Here is a 17,199-nt window from a genome sequence, read left to right on the forward strand (position 1 = left end):
GGTGCACTAGCGAAGATTTCGTTCTTATAACTGGATTTCGGATAAATAGGGTTCTATCGCAATTAATATCTATACATCTTTCTTTTTATCTGTTAAATCACCGAAGTTCCACCAACTTCACAATAATTCCTCCAATTACATCACCCTATTGACGATAATCGAGTCACCAATAGACTTTGCGATCTAATAGAAAGGAGTGGCAGGTGTGGTTCCAGAACGCCCGCGCGAAAGAAAAGAAAGCTAGACTGGCGGCAGGTTTGCCAGCCGAAGGATCGGCCGTCCAACCTCATCGCGGTCCGACCGGGCCCGACGAATGTAGGCTTTGCTCTGTTCGGTACTCGCCCAAGTCGCCGCTCCAGGAGCACGTATTCTCACGGCGACACATCGAATCGGTGCGTGTCGCCGTCGAGGAAGGTAGCCTCGTGCCGCCAACACCCGGCGCACCGATCGTTCCTGGTGGCAACAGTGGCGCAGCAGGAATCGGTAGCTCGCCGGTGGTCGGGCCTGGTAACCAGCAAGCCGGCCAGCAGCAGCAATCCGACGAAAACATGATGTACGGATCCTTGTTCCTCCATCCTACGGCGATGTTCCAGCCACAGCAACAGCAACATCCGGGCACCGCAGCGGCTAGCGCGGCTACCACCACGGCCGGTGAGTGTCTGGCTGACCTCTTAGACTCGTAAACGATCGTTTGGCCCGCGACGAGTTCGAAATTTTGAAACAAAGAATATTTGTCATTCCTTCCTTTTTTCTTATACTTTGCAGTCGATATTTAAATACTTCGACGCTTGAACTGCCTATTTTGCGTCCGCAACGCAAGAATAATTTTCATCTCTTCGATGAGATTTCTCTTCTCTACTCTTTTCTCTGTCTGTCTTTCATTGTTATCGTGATGGTGAATTTCGAACCCGCGCGAGTCACCGTCGTTGTATGTTGTGCACGTGTTCCTTTACCGCGTGTATACGTACGCATACTGTGTAATTTGGCCCGTGTGATACTCTAGGGGGCCCGTCGAGTACGGAATTTCTGACGTAAGAAATGAAAAAAAAAAAAAAAGGGAGAAAAATAGAAAACAAAGCGGAATGTTGAAGTATCTTTATATGTATAGTGCGAATAATAATATATCCAGAGCTAGGCAATACTGAAAGTTCCTATCAGATGATTACTTCTACTTTAAGGAAGAAAACGATTAAAAAAGGAAAGAAGGAGAGAGCGAACATAAAAGAGTAAACGAGAATACAAAACATATGTGTGATTGAGTGTGCGAGTGAGTTTACTTCCGAAGAATGGGATTTTTAGAAAAGGATAAGTTTTAAAGGAAGCGTACAAGTGTCGAGTATGCTGTGATGTGTGAAAATAGCAAACATTAAACATTTTTAATCTTATTAATCTAATATCGATATTAGTATCACTACCAGTGAAATAAACAGAAATTCAAGAACAAACGTAACCAAGTGCGAGTATCATGAAAGTGAAACGAAGAATTAATAGCCATCGCGTCTTGATTATAAGTTGCTGTACAGTTATAGACAATATTGCAAATTATTACGAATTTTATTATTACATTTTATAATGGATCCTTAGTAACTATCCATTTCGATTATTACTCGAAGCGTTTGATTCATTATAGTATAGCCAGAAAGAACGGAGAATACATTGCCTTTAATTCCTACATAGGGTAGCGAAATATCGTCCCTTATCTCTTCGCCCCCTGTATCCTTACCTTTCGTCCCTCCCCTCTTCAACCTCCTTGTTCTTCGATATGCGTCATACGTATCATCGTCATCGTCACCGTCATCGTCATCGTCATCGTCATCGTCATCGTCATCGTCATCGTCATCGTCGTCGTCGTCGTCATTATGCATAACCGCGAAGCCATTCCAACACCGTGTCATCTTACGTTCAGAGCCTTTTCCTTGTTGCGCCTGAAACGCTTCATTGTAAATACACTTCGCAAAACACTCGCTGTTATCCGAGGCTCGGATAGGGCCCCTTTATCTCGAACGGTCCCGATTCTGGCCTCCAACGACCGTAACGACCGCCAGAGAGTCGACTCTCTCTGCCTTTTTCTTGTGACGGGCGACACATGCGTTATCCATAAGTACATACATACATACATACGTGCATTATGCAGTGGAGTATATAGTGACGCAAAATAGATTTCATCTTTCGAGGAATTACGAGAGCTTGATATTATAGAATTATCGCTTTTGAGGAAATTTGTGTTCCATTTTTAGGAATACGCGTACAAACGATTTTAAAAAATTTCTTTTTTAATTATTTCTTTTCATAATGTTTCTTTACTTTACTAATTTTACACTATTGAAGTTTCCAGTTGGAAAATGTCGTATATAAGTTAGGTTAAAAATTAGCCATTTTATGATTACTATTGCGACAAAAATTTGTAATCAGAGAAACTGAACGGTGAAGAGATTTATATATTTAAGGTTCTGCGCTATTTGTATTTGATCGCTGCTTTACAAATTATTGCGTGCTAGCGTCATAACGTATATGTGATAGTAGTAAACACGATGAGCTAAGCGGTGGCCGCGCCTGAGTTAGTATTTTAGTATTTTGGTATATTTACTTCGATTTCGAGGTTTACGACTTACCCTCGAAGTTCTTAAAAATCCCGACTACATTCGACGAAATATAGATAATTTCGTAGTTTCGATCTCATAAATCATTCATTTGATTTATATGAACTCCATTTATATGAACTTTGCTTATTAGAGTTCTATTAAGTATATGTTTATTCGAACGTAAAGTCTCATCATTTGAACAAAGAGTCGTAATTAGTATTAGTAATAAAGGAGATGGAGTTATACTTTCATTTTTTTAATTGACATAAAATAAATGATGTTCTATCTGATATAACAAATATAAGATATACATATCTACATGTTTATATATATATATATATAATATAACAAATTTGAGTTGATTTCTTATATTTTTTATAGCATCTATGTACGAAACGTGAAATTCATTCTGAATCATCTTGTTCATACATTCACACGCATGCGTCAATCCCAGTCGAACCTGTTTCTGTGTCATCGCACAACATAACTTCGTTTTGTCCTCCTTCTTCCTTCGCAGCGAAGCGAGACAATCCTATTTTGCCATTTTTACGACGACATCGATCTTGATCAGGGCTAACTATACTATTACTAACTATTATTATTATTATTATTATTATTATTATTATTATTATTATTATTATTATTATTATTATTATTATTATTATTATTGTTTTATGCGTTAGTTATTTATGAGTACCGCGCCCCGCCCCCCCCCAAGAAACTGTCTCTCTTTCTCTTTATCGTTTTTTGTGATAGTCACACTCTCGTCTGCCCACACGAACGAATCGACCTTGAACAGCCTGAAAACTCGACGTATACGTCGCTGTTGTATTCTTTTCCCTTTCTTCATTTTACGATCTTTATCCTAGTTTTTTATTTTATAATTTCATATTCTTCCCCTTTTATCGAGTCCTTAAGGGTTGCCAACTTTCTCGGGTAACTGAAACGTGAAATTTTCGGTCGATCTTTGTAGATATAGTTCGTTTGTTTTAGTATATGCTTTATTCCTATCATCATCATCAATCATCATTGTACCTATAAACATGAATAATTGCCAGTCATCGCTTGTTAGTATTCTAAATACCTTATCAAACAAGACTGTCAACCATGTTAATATTAAACGTAGAGTACGAATGTTAACATTTAAATCGTATAAATATTTTATAACAGTTTGCAGATTGCTTTTACTACTCGTTAATACTTTTAAAGTATTTTAGAAAATAAGAATTTGTTCGTAAAAAATTCGGTGGTTAAATTAAAAAAAAAAATTTTTTTTAAAGATTTATTTTAACTATAACGAATTGAAACGAAATATCGTGGGGTTTAAGTACTGGATTGAAATCCAAACTGTTACGATATTCTATACGAGTCAACGATACTACTGCACTGTTAAATCCTGTTGAACGTAGATTTACGTAGAGACTGGATCTGCTTCGATTAGAACATTTCTAAACGAACAATTCTACCACGTTAGCACGGTACGACGAGTAACTTCATTTACAACAAAGTAACCTTATGATCGGGCACGTAAGTTAACAAAAAGTTAGCACACGCTTTTGAGAGATCAAACTCGTAGCCGACGAGGGTGTGGCTCAATTTCTCGCTTTTTTCTTCGCTAGCACATACGCGTTAGACGCGAATCCACAAACGCATACGCATGTATGGAATACACTAAAGTTCAGAAACACTTGTGCATACGTAACACAAACACATATGAACACAATTATACGTATGAACAACAATGTTATGTATGTCGGTCCCTACTATTCTCGTGTATATAGTTTATTATTATTATTATTATTATTATTATTATTATTATTATTAATTATTATTATTATTAATTATTATTTTATATTATTAATATTATATTATTTTTCCGTTCTAGTCTAAAATAAAGCTATACTATCGTAAGATTAATCTTTGGTTTACTTCTTATTTGATTATTTCACCCCATTCCTTTTTACCCACAACCCTGACAGATCATCCCCTTTGCGTTTCTAGATTTGTTTTTAGGTAAGTCGTATCGCATTGAATAACGATATCTAAAGATTATCGTAGTTCCTTAGCTTAGTAGTTCCTGTAAAATTTACGTAAAGTAGCAACAGACTAGATAAGTTCCTTACGTTTTGCTGAGCATAAACTTTTGTATACAAAAGAACTATACTCGTGTGTCGTATGCTGAAAATTATACTTGCAAAACGATGTCAATTAATGGCAGAAACGCCAATAACGATGAATCGTGAATCAAATGGTCTATTTTTGACTACAGACCGTTACAATGATGCTCGTAACCAAATATGTTAATTACAAGATTCGAAGCGAACGAATATAACTCAGAATAATCCTATTTTAGCCTACTACCAGTAACATAAGTTAATTGATTACGTTAAGTATATAAATATGAAAGTCGCAGCAGGAGAACACGATAAATTCATGTTTCTTGATTTTATGACTTCAATTATCGCCGTATGAGAGATTTTAAGGATTTGAGAGACCGAATGAGCGGAAACAACGATAAAAGTGGGAATTACGAACGTGGGTTTACATAAAATTACGAAGAAGATAGAAAAATATACCAAAATCGAACAAAAGGACAATCGTAGTAACGGGGAATTAATTGACAGAGAAAAGTGGTTTCTAAAACTGCTCCTCTGTAAAAAATATAAAATATGACATATCGTGTTCTTCTCTCGTAGCCTTCATATTCAAATAAACGTTTAAATTCCTGGCGAGAGGAACGCGTGAAATATCGACTACCTAACCCGCGTGAATCGAGCAGGCGACACTCGAGACGGAAGAAAGCGTGTTTCCAGGTACCATGGCCGGTCGATCACGCGAGTTTTGCGTAAACCACGGCTGTTAAGGCGAATTACGACGTGGTTCGTCTGGTAGTCGTGCATCACCAGGTAATTAAGCCGGGTTCATTCCGTGACACGGACGATTCGACGACTCGGCTCTACGAGTACATACATGGCATTGTCGAGACCAGCCAAGCTGGTACTGGCATGGAAAACAAGCGAGTTTATCGTGGGCCGAGGTTGCTCGATCGACTCGCGTTCAAGCAATGAATTAGAACCGACAGGGAAGCGTTAACCGTACTCTCTAAGATTACACGTTCGCGCCTGGATTTCTAATGCGGAGACGTAGATGCTCGACAGTCAAACCGCGTCCAACAGAATATTTCCATTTGGTCATGGAATTTTGTTTCAGGCAAGGAATACTGAGATTTGGAGTTGTAGAATCTGGTTATCGAGAGATTCGCTCGATACGTTCGCTTCTACTTGAATTTTTATTACTTGTGTCATATGGTAACAAATAATTTTTAATTGGATCGATATTATTAGGAAAATTTTACAACGCACAGGTCTTAAGTTACAAGTACAATAACAGTAGAAGGTTCCGATTTGTATCGTGCGTAGGTTATTCATGTTTGGAGAGAACTATATCAGTGATAGCAGTTCTTAAATATCGAAATTACGTCTTAAATATATATCATTTAAAATATAGTACAAGAAATACAATTAAGTATGTCTGTCGCGTTTGAAAGTTGAGAAATATTTTTCCGAACGATATGCGTACGTAACGTGTTCTTCAAAAGTATCAGAGACATGTGGAACAAATTTTTAAACGAAGAACGAACGTGTTATGCGTGTTCTATTCGTCTTTACACCCTCAAACTTCTCATAAATGGATAAAAATCCACAGTTTTGGATTTTCGTGCGTAAATTTCCGATTTCTTTAAAAATATGAAATCCTATAAAAACACAACGTGATTTTAAATTCTCACCAAGCGATTCGAATATCTACAGTGTACTCGTCGTCCTAACAAATTCCCAAGTTGCGAACCATTTACACGTAGAATATTTACGATCCACGTCGATCGATTTCAATCGCAGTTAAGAAAACAACGTTACTGTACACACAACACGGGGAACTGGCAATGGAAACGGTGTTGGCTCGACGCCTTTGTAATTGTTACGTGATTTACACTCGACTTTCCAAGGTTTTGTCGATCGGGCCGGCCGAGGTAATTAGTCGCGCCACTTTTTCGTCGCGTCTTTCGAGGTAACAATAGAGGCGATCTATACGCAGGGAGGTGGATGATTGCGAGAGAGGGCCATTGTACACGTGGTCATGGACGGTGTTGACGGCCCCGTTCACTGCCACCGACGCGACGCCACGAAATTCCCTAAACGACGCGATTCAAGCTCTGAATGGAAGCGGACGCGTGGAAGGAAAGGAGGAAAGAGAGAAAAAAGAAGGAGAACAAAAGGTTGGGATATTCATTCGGAAAATTGATTCCTTGGTGACGAGCGATCGTCGGTGCGTTTGAACCCTGGCTTCGCCTTTTTCGCGGCCTTTGTACCGACTATACACGACAAAGACTTCGATATTCCTTGTGAAATCTAATGGCTTTGTTCGAGAACGCGCGCGTTAAATCGCTCCATGAAAGTATTGTGCCTGGTAACGATCCGGTGATTACTCTTGGTAGCTCTCACTTTATGTCCTCTGGAATTATCACTTGATATCCCTGCTTCTTTTTATTCCTCTTGTAGGATGATTGATACGCCTGGTACATTTCGTAGATTGATTATCTTAACATTTATTTCGCCAATTATTATGTAAGAAATTTCTATTTCATCGTGAATTCTTAGGTATAAATTATCAATTATCAGATACATAAGCAATACATATTCATTTTCTTCCAACTACTCTACTACCGTATATGGATACGCCATAGACAATTAAATCATTATCGTGAAGGTGAATAGTGAAAGTTACAGCTGAAAAAAGAATAGTTATACGCGTGTAGCTAGGTTGAATTTAAAACTTTGACCAACATTTTAATTGCGAGTAAGTTTGATCGATAGTTGCATCTTGTTCAGGTATTTACGTCTATTTTCTACTCATTATGAAATTATGTACATTATGAAATTTGCGTTGCTATAGAACATATTGCAGAGAGTTGGAGTTATAATATTTCTGATTATTCGATCCATAATTACATAGTTACTATCGATGTAAGCTTGCGTGTTATTACAATCGCAAAGATAAAAATCTTCTCACTAAATCATTTCCTTCTTAAAATCATCCGACTTAGAGTAAAAAGGCTTATATGCCATATAGCCACGAATTCATTACAAGCTTCGTAAGAAAGAAACATAACAAATTTACCTACGCAAGTACCCATCGCTTTTGCAAAACACCTATTATTTAAAAATCACCAGCTAATAGACAAATCCGCGTATTCAAATCAACGCACCACCCCATCAGCCACTTCATCGATCTCCCTGCATCTCAAACAACTCCATCAACATACAAATGCAACACAACCTATTTCAAACCTCCAACTGATTCCTTCAGAACCCACATATAAAATTCATTTACATCGGTGTATCGTCTGCTACCATAATAATCCCTCTCTCTCTCTCTCTCTGCCACGTGTCCCTTAGAAAACGTTCTTCAGCTTCCTCCTATATGTCTCATAGGTCGACAAAATTTTGATACATCGACAATCGACAGTGGGGAGGTAATTCGAGGGACGAGAAAGAAAAGAACAGAGTTGGTTCAGAAATTCATGACGCCTGAAACCTTTCGTTTTCGAGGGCCTGGTCCTTCCGGCTCGTGACGGGTCACGTGTCGCTCTTTCTGCGTCATTTCGAAAAGCTTATGCTAATACGGAAGAGGACAGGGTCGCGCGAGTACGACACAAAATGCCGCTGCGTTTTGTACCGGCGGGGAACGATTATACGCGCGATTCGTGAAATTATGCAAAACGCGCGCCGCTTACTCGCGCGAGCACAGGGCGCGGAAAGGGCCGTGTGCGCGGTGTGGCCACGTGGCCTCGTCGACGAGGGAATGCAAATGATATCTCCACTAGAGGGTTGAACTGGCATCTTTCTTTCGTTCTTTGTCCATCGATGGCAATTCACGTGGAAATTCTACGTATGCGATATACAGGGTGTTTTTGAATTGATGCTACCAACTTGAGAAAGGACGAATTTATGGGGAAAAATAGGTTGGAAATACAAAGCGATGTTCTTTGCGGAAGCTTCATTCTTGAATAAATTATTGTCGAGAATGTAGGGAGTACACGTGCACTTACATATATCGTTGTGTGTTCTATTTAGGTTACTTTTAATGGATATTACTGTAGTATCCGTATCGCTACTTGAATTTATTGTATCGAATAGTAAGGGAACAGGAATGGAAATTGGAACAGAAAGAACTTTTTGTTCCGCTCTGTCGTATATTTTTCGTCGGTTCTATCGTATCGATACTCGTTCGGTTGCTCTCTGTACGTGCTTCGTTTCTGACAAATTAGAATCGTCGAAATCTAGAAATTTGCAATAACAATCAGAGAAATACAACACCGATAACCAGGAACAAAATTCTGCCTAAAAATTTGATCGTCTATGACGTATGTTAAAACAAGGAATACACAATCCAAGTCACCGTTTCTTCTTCTGATTCTTCTTCGTCATCGCTATCCTCCTTAAAACAATCTAATCGCATAAGAAACTCACTCTTCACAGATATCCTCAATTTTCTCTCAGCTTCCCCAAACGTTGAACGAAACCAAACCCTTAACTTCTTCGCGAATGATCAACAAAGCCGTCGCTTCGTTTAATCCAAAGCTGGCTCGCACCTAATCTCGCCGGGTCAATATTAAACTCACACCGAAAGTAGTGTGACGAACAGGCGAACGAGTTCAACTGGTAGGCTCCTCCTTGGACCTTGAGGACGCCACCAGGTAGGAATTAGCATGCCGCTGTCGTTTTTTTTTTTTTTCGCTTGCACGAGAACACCTCGCGGTGTTCGTTTATTCGCCTCTAATCCCTTTGAATGCAGCGCAGTCCGAGAGTTCGATGTGCCCCGAGTCTTTTCTCCTCTCTCCACGCTGCTGTCCCCGAGTTTTCTATCCTTCTCCGTTCTTCGAACGTGTCCCGAGCCATATGTTACCCGATCCATGCCGGAGCTATTAATTATATCGATCTATATAGACTGCGTAGTTAGCCGTAGCAGCGAAAAGCAGTACCAGGGCCCTGCGACGCTTTATGGTTCTTCTCCCATCCCCTTTTTCTTCCTTCACGGTCCCGTGATAGTTTCTCCTTCTCTCTCATCGTCGGTCGATCCAGCGACACCGGGGTGAGAAGCAAAAGAAAAAAAAAAAAAGAAAAATGCTGAAGCGCGTTGCACAGAAATACATAAAACCCGACCAGAGGCATAAATCATTAGGGGCCACGGAGGAACTATTATGTGACTCATGGCTCGTGGGGATGAGAGAATCGAGGAAAGGAGAGCCGAAAAAAATCCTGCCATGGGGGCTGACAGTTCATCCCCCAGCGTAACCGTTGTGGGTATCGTTTTTTCACCTTCTTTTCTTCCTTTCGCTCGAACACGAAATCGCCGTTGGCTGGGGACGTTCGTTAATTGGTTTGATCGAATTTGACGCAGTTTGAAGGAAATTGTAGATAGATTAAAAAACTGTCGAGCAGAGTATTGTTTTAGGCGCGTCCTAGCGATGTAAGGAGGAAAAATTTAATGTGTCGAGGGATATAGTTCGTGCAAAGAAGTTGAACGTTCTGTGTACGATCTTCTTAAAATGGGTCCCAGAATTCTAATTTCATTTTAATAGTCATTCCACTTGGGAAAATAATTAGTATATTTCACATTTATTATATCTTTTCTCGAATCATCTCATTTATTATATCCGCGAAGGTATCCTCGCAATCAGAGCTCTTTAATAACGCGATTGCAAAACAACCGCACGACGGTCTTCAGAAAAATGACGCATGTCGAATAATTAATAATACAGCAATTATTTTCCCATCAGAATGATTTCATACGTCGCTGGGGGCAATTAAAAGGGACGTGACATCGAATAGTTTCTCGTCTTACGAATGTTTTTCTCGTTTAATTGATCACACGATTAGAAGATTCGAGAATCATCCTAATTCAAGACATCACAGCCGTCTCGTTAGAAATTTATGCTCTAAGAGTTGGTACATAGTCTGTGCCAAAAAATGCATAGCCTGGAGTAATGAAATTTGTACGATTATATAACTTACGGTGTACACGATTTTGCAGTTCCTAATTAACACTGTTTCTCTGAAAACATTGTCACGTTAACGTCGAATCTTCAAACTTTAAAAATCCTTCACGCACTGTTAACTCTCGATCAATTACAGAAACTATAGTAAATTCTAAAAATCTAAAACTCGCTAAAACCACCTAATATGGATGGTCTGAAAAACATCTCCATCTTTGCGACTGACGAACCATGATGACTCGAAGAAGGAAGTCCCTGAAAGACGCATACGCGAGGATGACGCGCGAAGAGGCGACGGAACGGTTCGGTTTCGCGCGTAGCGAAGCTCGATTCCAGCGCGTTCACTTTCGCCACGAGGAATTCCGGAGGGGACTTCTTTTGGCCCTTGGCAGACTCCGCGTCGGACAAGGTGCTGAGAGGAGCTGGCGCGGAACGAGTCACGAGACCGTTCGTGAATAACCTAGTAAAAGTAGCGAACTATAGAGACCGGACTCTTCCCTCTTCGCCGGTGTTTGTCGAAGGCGCTACTGGAATCCGGCAAAAAACTCACCGGTCGGCTACTGGTCACTCTAATGCTTGCCTATAATGTGCCACGTTATTTTCAACGCTGCCACCGCCACGCCGCGCGCCGTGCCGGCGTCGCTTCCTCGTGACCTCGACGCCATGAAAACGATTCCGGGACAAAGATTCGAACGCTGCTACAATAGAAGATCGTGTGAACTAACGAAAAACTTCGAAATAAGATCGTAGTTTTCGTAATTTTCTTTGATCGGATCTTTTCTCTCCTCTGTTTTTTTTTTTTTTTTTTTTTCTTTTTTGATAGCGATGTAATTGTTTTCTTAGACGAATAGGAAGATCGTAAGAAGTGGCGTTCTATTAAGAGATCGCGTGAACTAACGAAAAAGTTGGAAGTAAGAAGTTCCCATCGGTCGTTACATTTGGACAATTATTACGGTTTGATTAAATTCCTTCCTTATTCCATCTTCTTATTGGTAATGACGTAATTATTTTTTGGGGAGGAATAGAGAGATTGGAAGGATCGGAATTATTTTATTGCATAGACGAGCTACGTTCCTTTTGAATTATTTAAGTAGAGATAATCGTAGTTGTAAAGTTATCGTTATTTTCTATATATTCGTTGAATAACACAGTTCCCTTTATAGAAATATTGAAGGTAAAATTAAGGTATATGGTACGATATATAAATACAATCGTTAAAATTTTGTGATCGAGCGAATCGAAAAGAAATCTACAATTATAATGCCACACGCAATGTTCCTCGAAAAAAATGTCGACAAGATATAGATAAACGATCGAGAGGATAATTCATCCACGGGGAAACGGGATAGGTAAAAATCTGGCAGCAATTGTGCGTGGACGATGGCGACCGAATTGTTGCGGGCCGAGAACGATGGTACCATAAACTCTCCACGAAGGCAACACGGCGGGACGAGTTATGGCAATGATGCCGGGAGTTCCACGCATGACTCGGCACGACGCAAGTACCGATGGGCCTTGAGGCGATCGAAAAAGAGCAAATCGGCGACGTTCGGTGCCTTGACGCGTACCGAGCAGTCACCGACACAAAAGAATCGAGTGTTAATTATCGAAAAAGCCCCGTCGTTCAACGGGACTTTCACGGTGATACGAAGAAATTTTCGTGTACCCAATTGAACGAATCGTTTTCAACTGGATTCGAAACATCGGTATTAAGCTGTGTTGTGAAATATGGCACAGCGAAAATTACAAGGTGACGTTAACGTTATTATCTCGAACGAGAATGGTTTTGACGATATTTGTGTTTCGAATTTTTTTCGTCACAGCAAAAAAGTTTGCTATAAATATAATATATGTTTCGTGCATCGTATTCGAGAATAAACTAGAGTGCACGTAAAGAATGAGTTAATGCAGAGATTCGCTTTCAAGGATGTATTACGCGTGTTACGTAGCAGCTGTTAAAACTTTATCGACGGTATAATGAGACACGACTATCGTGATTATGTCGGAACAGAAAGTTTCGAATAAATTGAGAAATATATATAGAAGTTGCAAGACGTTTAATAGAAATATCAAATACGTATTGATGTAGCGCATATGAAATATCGTTCGTTGAGTAAAATTTGAAGAGCAAGTACATTTCTCCGTAAAATACTAGGTACACTTACGTACGCGTATACCAAAATAATTTCTGTTGCATGATCCCATCATGCGTTATTCGAAAAATTTGTTCGCTGATACTTTCACAGATCTCATATCTTGCTGATCTCAGGTTTCGATGATACATTCGTCAAAGAGACGATCTTTCATACGGATCAATTTCATATCGTGACGTAATATAATAGATAATAAAATGATCAAATACGACAGAGACTAATTACGATAAAACAATATCATCGAACGAAAGAGATTTCAATAGATCAACTACTTATCGCCTACTTGTTCTTATCTAACAACAATCTCAAATAGCAGTTTCACAGGATACGTATTAATAACATGTCATTATTTTGTATTATTCGGTACATATTAACAAATAGAGTTGGAAGGAGCCGCATTATGATTAGGTTGAATAATAGAAAAGTCGTACGGGCAACACGCATGCGAACATATCTTACATCTGAATCTACCTGCCAACGCAATCAAAGATCGTTTGTGTCGAACTCTGTCATTTGTAGCTATACGCGTCGCAGCATCGACCGCGCGTGGCATAAATCGTCCTTCAAACAGGTATTTAATAGAAGTTCAGAGTACGCGCTTAAATCATGCTATTAACTACGCGGTGGAGGACTAATGATTTTAATTTATGGTAAAATATGTTCGAAATATGCAGATCAAAGGCTAGAGAAAAAGATTGATCCGCGAATCATTATTGATTGAAGATTAGATAAAGATAATTAATAAAATGAAAGATAAATATCATTACTTGGAGAGTAGTGGAATAGACAGCCTGGAGGTGATTAATTGGAATATAAATCTAATTTCTTAGGAAATACTGAATTTATACGAAAGGCTGTTACATGAAAGTGTTTTATAGATATTAAATAAATAATTAACAAATAATTATATACGTATCCATATATTATTGAATAAGTAAATAAGTAGCAGTCAGGCTATGGAATATCTAAAGAATAACACGGCAGCGACTAACAAATCAATCGATATCGCTAACAACAAATCCTCCAGTCTCTGGCACAAAAGTCTCCAGCTCAATTCGCGAATATAAATTATAAGAATCCGCGGCTCGATCTCCAAATCTAAATTAACATCGATTCAACCACTCGGCAGTCTCTGAATTTTACAAGCTCATACTCGGAAACGATAAACTTCACCCTCGCCAAGAGCAACAACGTTGGACTTGCCCTAAAGAGGAACACGTAGCCGTGGGTGCATCTGGGTGCTGCGGATGCATTCTCGACCGCAGAGCTCAGACTTACCACCACCGGAGCATCGTCGTGGCACGGTGGTTGCTGATGTTGTTGCTTGAATTATACTATGATTATACTCTAGCCGCGCGGCGGCTATGATTAAACATTAAACAACGCCATTACGCCGAGTAAGAGGGAAACGTAGAGAAAGGCGAGCACGCGAAGGAAACAGAAGGAGGAAAGGAAGGAAGAAGAAGAGGAAGACGAGAAGAAATACGAGAAAAGGAGGAAGAATATCAGGTCTGGGTGGGTTCCTCGTGGTCTCCTTCGTCGTCTGGCGACCGCGGCCGCTCGTGTCCTCCTACGAGTCCAGGATTAGCCTATAATTCCTCTGGCCAAGCTGCTTGCCTTCTCTCTGACTGTTGCTGACTGGCTAACCAGAAACAGGAATGCCAAGAAGCGTAATTAGCTATTCGGCCGCGAGAGGAGCCTATTTGCTTTACTGCATTCCGCGCCACCATTCAGGATGAAACGGCCTCGAGAGGGGAACGAGGGAATCACGATCTGGATAGGAAGGAGACGAAGGCAACCAAGTACGCGAGGTCCTCTTGATCCAGAAGAGAACATGGATCCTAACGAGCTGGATTGCCACGAAGCTTCACCTCGTTCGCTCTTTTTCTTGTTCTCTATGTCATACGCACCGAGAGATTAACTTTCACCGTGAGGATCAATCGACAGGGGCGTTTATGCGGCCGAGAAAAAGTTCCAAGCAAAGGGGATGATAAATGGCGTGGCACCGCATCGTCGCTATCTGATCTCGACGATGTCGATGATCGTCGCTTGCCATGGACGGTATGATTCTTAGTATGTAGGATTTTTTTTACAGCGAGGTTCAACTATCTCGTTTGACGGAATTGTGTCGCTTGATGGTACACTTGCGATGCGTCGTATCGTGACTTGGATCGTCGTAGAAATGATCTTCCAGATCGTAGGTCTACTTATCAAAGACAGTGATTCTTCGAAGAAATCGTGTATCTCGCATTTAAGATTTATTTCGAACGGATAGAAAATTGTTATCGATTCTTTATTCTTCCGTCTTTGTGTTACGGTCTTTATTTTGTTCGAATCTGAAAAGCAGTTTCGTCAATGTGTGATCGATCAATGATATATTTACTACGAATTTAAAATTCACCTACGAAAAGTATTATCAAAAAATGGCATCACATCGTATTACTTAAGCCAGTTGTACGCCTCTTACTTTACATAAACCGAACTCTCATAAATCTAGCAAAGTCAATAGCAATCCGCCGTATAATTTAGTACCTGCGAAACGATCACGACAAAAGCATCAATCATATCAGCGGTTAACGTACCCGCTATCGCAATTGAAAAGGAAAATTCAAGGAACAACGACAACGATGGTTCGCGCCATTCGATAAACTACTGCAACATAATTTTCTTTCAACAGCTCCAACTTATCGACGATGATAACGATCGACGTTCAAAGATATAGACACTTTAGATACTAAAAATCTCACGCTACTCTTCATACCGCAACTAAACCGTATCATCTTTCTCGACAACTCCATCTCTCATTACGCGCAACACGCAAATGTAACTCGCCGGTTAACCGGAAATTCCTCGTGAGGAATCCACCAGGCGCGCAATACGGAACGCAAGTTCATCTCGTTTCCTCTGAAAACGAACGAAACGATGTTGAAATGGTAAACGAAAGGTTGAGTCGGTGAAACGCATACTTGGACCAGTTCGGTTCATTTCCTCGATATTATGTCGCGATTCTTCGGGAGCGCGGGACGTGACCGCCGTCAAACTGTTCATCATCAGTCCGCGTTCCTAGTTCGGCGAGCGCAATCGCGCTTTAATGCGATTCCCTCGGCCGATCTTTCCTATCCGGCGGCGGCGGCGGCCAGAACGTTCGTGGAAACGCGATTTCCGAGTTACGGGGGGAGTCTGGCCTCTACGTGACGTTGGCACATAGTTGTTCGTCGTTGCCCCCGGCTGTGCACGCCGCAAACACGGTTAGTTACAGGCGGACTCGCGCCGCGTGACCGACCGACGAAAATTGCAAAATAGCCTCGCGGACGATTCAACGAGTCTGCCTCGCCGCGCCGCCGGGATCTCCGAGCGGGAATTGCCACGCGGAACGTCGCCGTGGATGCTGATGGACAGTCTGCTTCCAAATGGAAGTCTCGGGTTCTTCTTAATGTAAAACTATGGTATTTAAGAACAAGGGTAGGTTTGGTCCTGAAAGTTTGATGTTGACCGAGTGAACTGGATGTTCAAGTTCGACACTGTTGAGGATGTTGATTTTAACATTGGGTTCAAGTCTTCCTGCAATTTACACAAAGATCATTCTTGTTTCAACGAAGCATACGTGCATAATATATAAAATAGTAAGTCATCGTGGTCATCTCGATCGGTTTGGTCATATTGTGACATTTTATTTTAACAAAAATTGCCGTTATAGAACAAGAGCATTATTAATTTGATAAGCTGTTACTCTGCCCGTGCTTTCTTCTCATATTAGACATATAAAATAACCTTCTTGTTAATCATTAAGTGGCTTGAAAATCAGGAAGACATCGGTAGAAACAGGCTCGCCATAATGTACCTCCCTTGTGATTTTTCTTAACTGTCCACAATTTCATAAGGAAGATTAAACCTGCTTTCTCAAGATCTTACTAATTGTAAGCATCTTACAACTAACATGTTTCCAAGAATCCAAGAAACTTGGTAGCTTTACAGAACATAAAAGATAATTACCAAAGAAGAAAAAAAAAAAGAAAATCTAACAAAGTCTAAAATGCTCTTCACTTCGAAACGTACGTACGTGTATATCCTCCTTACTCATCCCTTACTCGTTGTTTTACGCCGAACGAATTACTTCGAAATCAATTACGCCGCGATTCCACGGCGGAACGCAAATCTAAAACCGCGACGAGATTACCAGGTCTGGATTGGACCCGGGAAACGAAACTAAATTAGGCATAAATTAGCTGATTACAGAAAATCGTTGGACACGCCACGAATGACCAGTGGCATTTCCTTTTCTTCTCTTGGCACCTTGTCCCCCTCAGACACACTCTTTCTCTAGCAATTTCGAGCTGGTTTCCTGTCTATCGTTTCCTTTTTCTCGGCGCAGCCCGAGAGCGTAACGATCTGTTCGCCGCGCCGTTGTCCT

General features: G+C 40.5%; 1 protein-coding gene across 12 annotated transcripts in view; it reads left to right on the top strand.

Annotated features, from left to right (window-relative positions):
* Window positions 1-17,199, top strand: part of LOC122572905 (zinc finger homeobox protein 4-like) — a 404,144-nt gene that overhangs the window by 282,814 nt on the left and 104,131 nt on the right. For 11 of the 12 annotated variants that reach the window (XM_043738577.1, XM_043738576.1, XM_043738579.1 and 8 more), the window contains one exon: window positions 204-651. In XM_043738577.1, coding sequence (XP_043594512.1) covers window positions 204-651 — 448 coding nt within the window. Of the gene's footprint in view, window positions 1-190; window positions 652-17,199 lie in introns of those variants that run through there. The other variant, XM_043738588.1, reaches the window with a different exon arrangement.

Source organism: Bombus pyrosoma, linkage group LG11 (assembly GCF_014825855.1).
Source record: "Bombus pyrosoma isolate SC7728 linkage group LG11, ASM1482585v1, whole genome shotgun sequence".
NCBI lineage: Eukaryota > Metazoa > Arthropoda > Insecta > Hymenoptera > Apidae > Bombus > Bombus pyrosoma.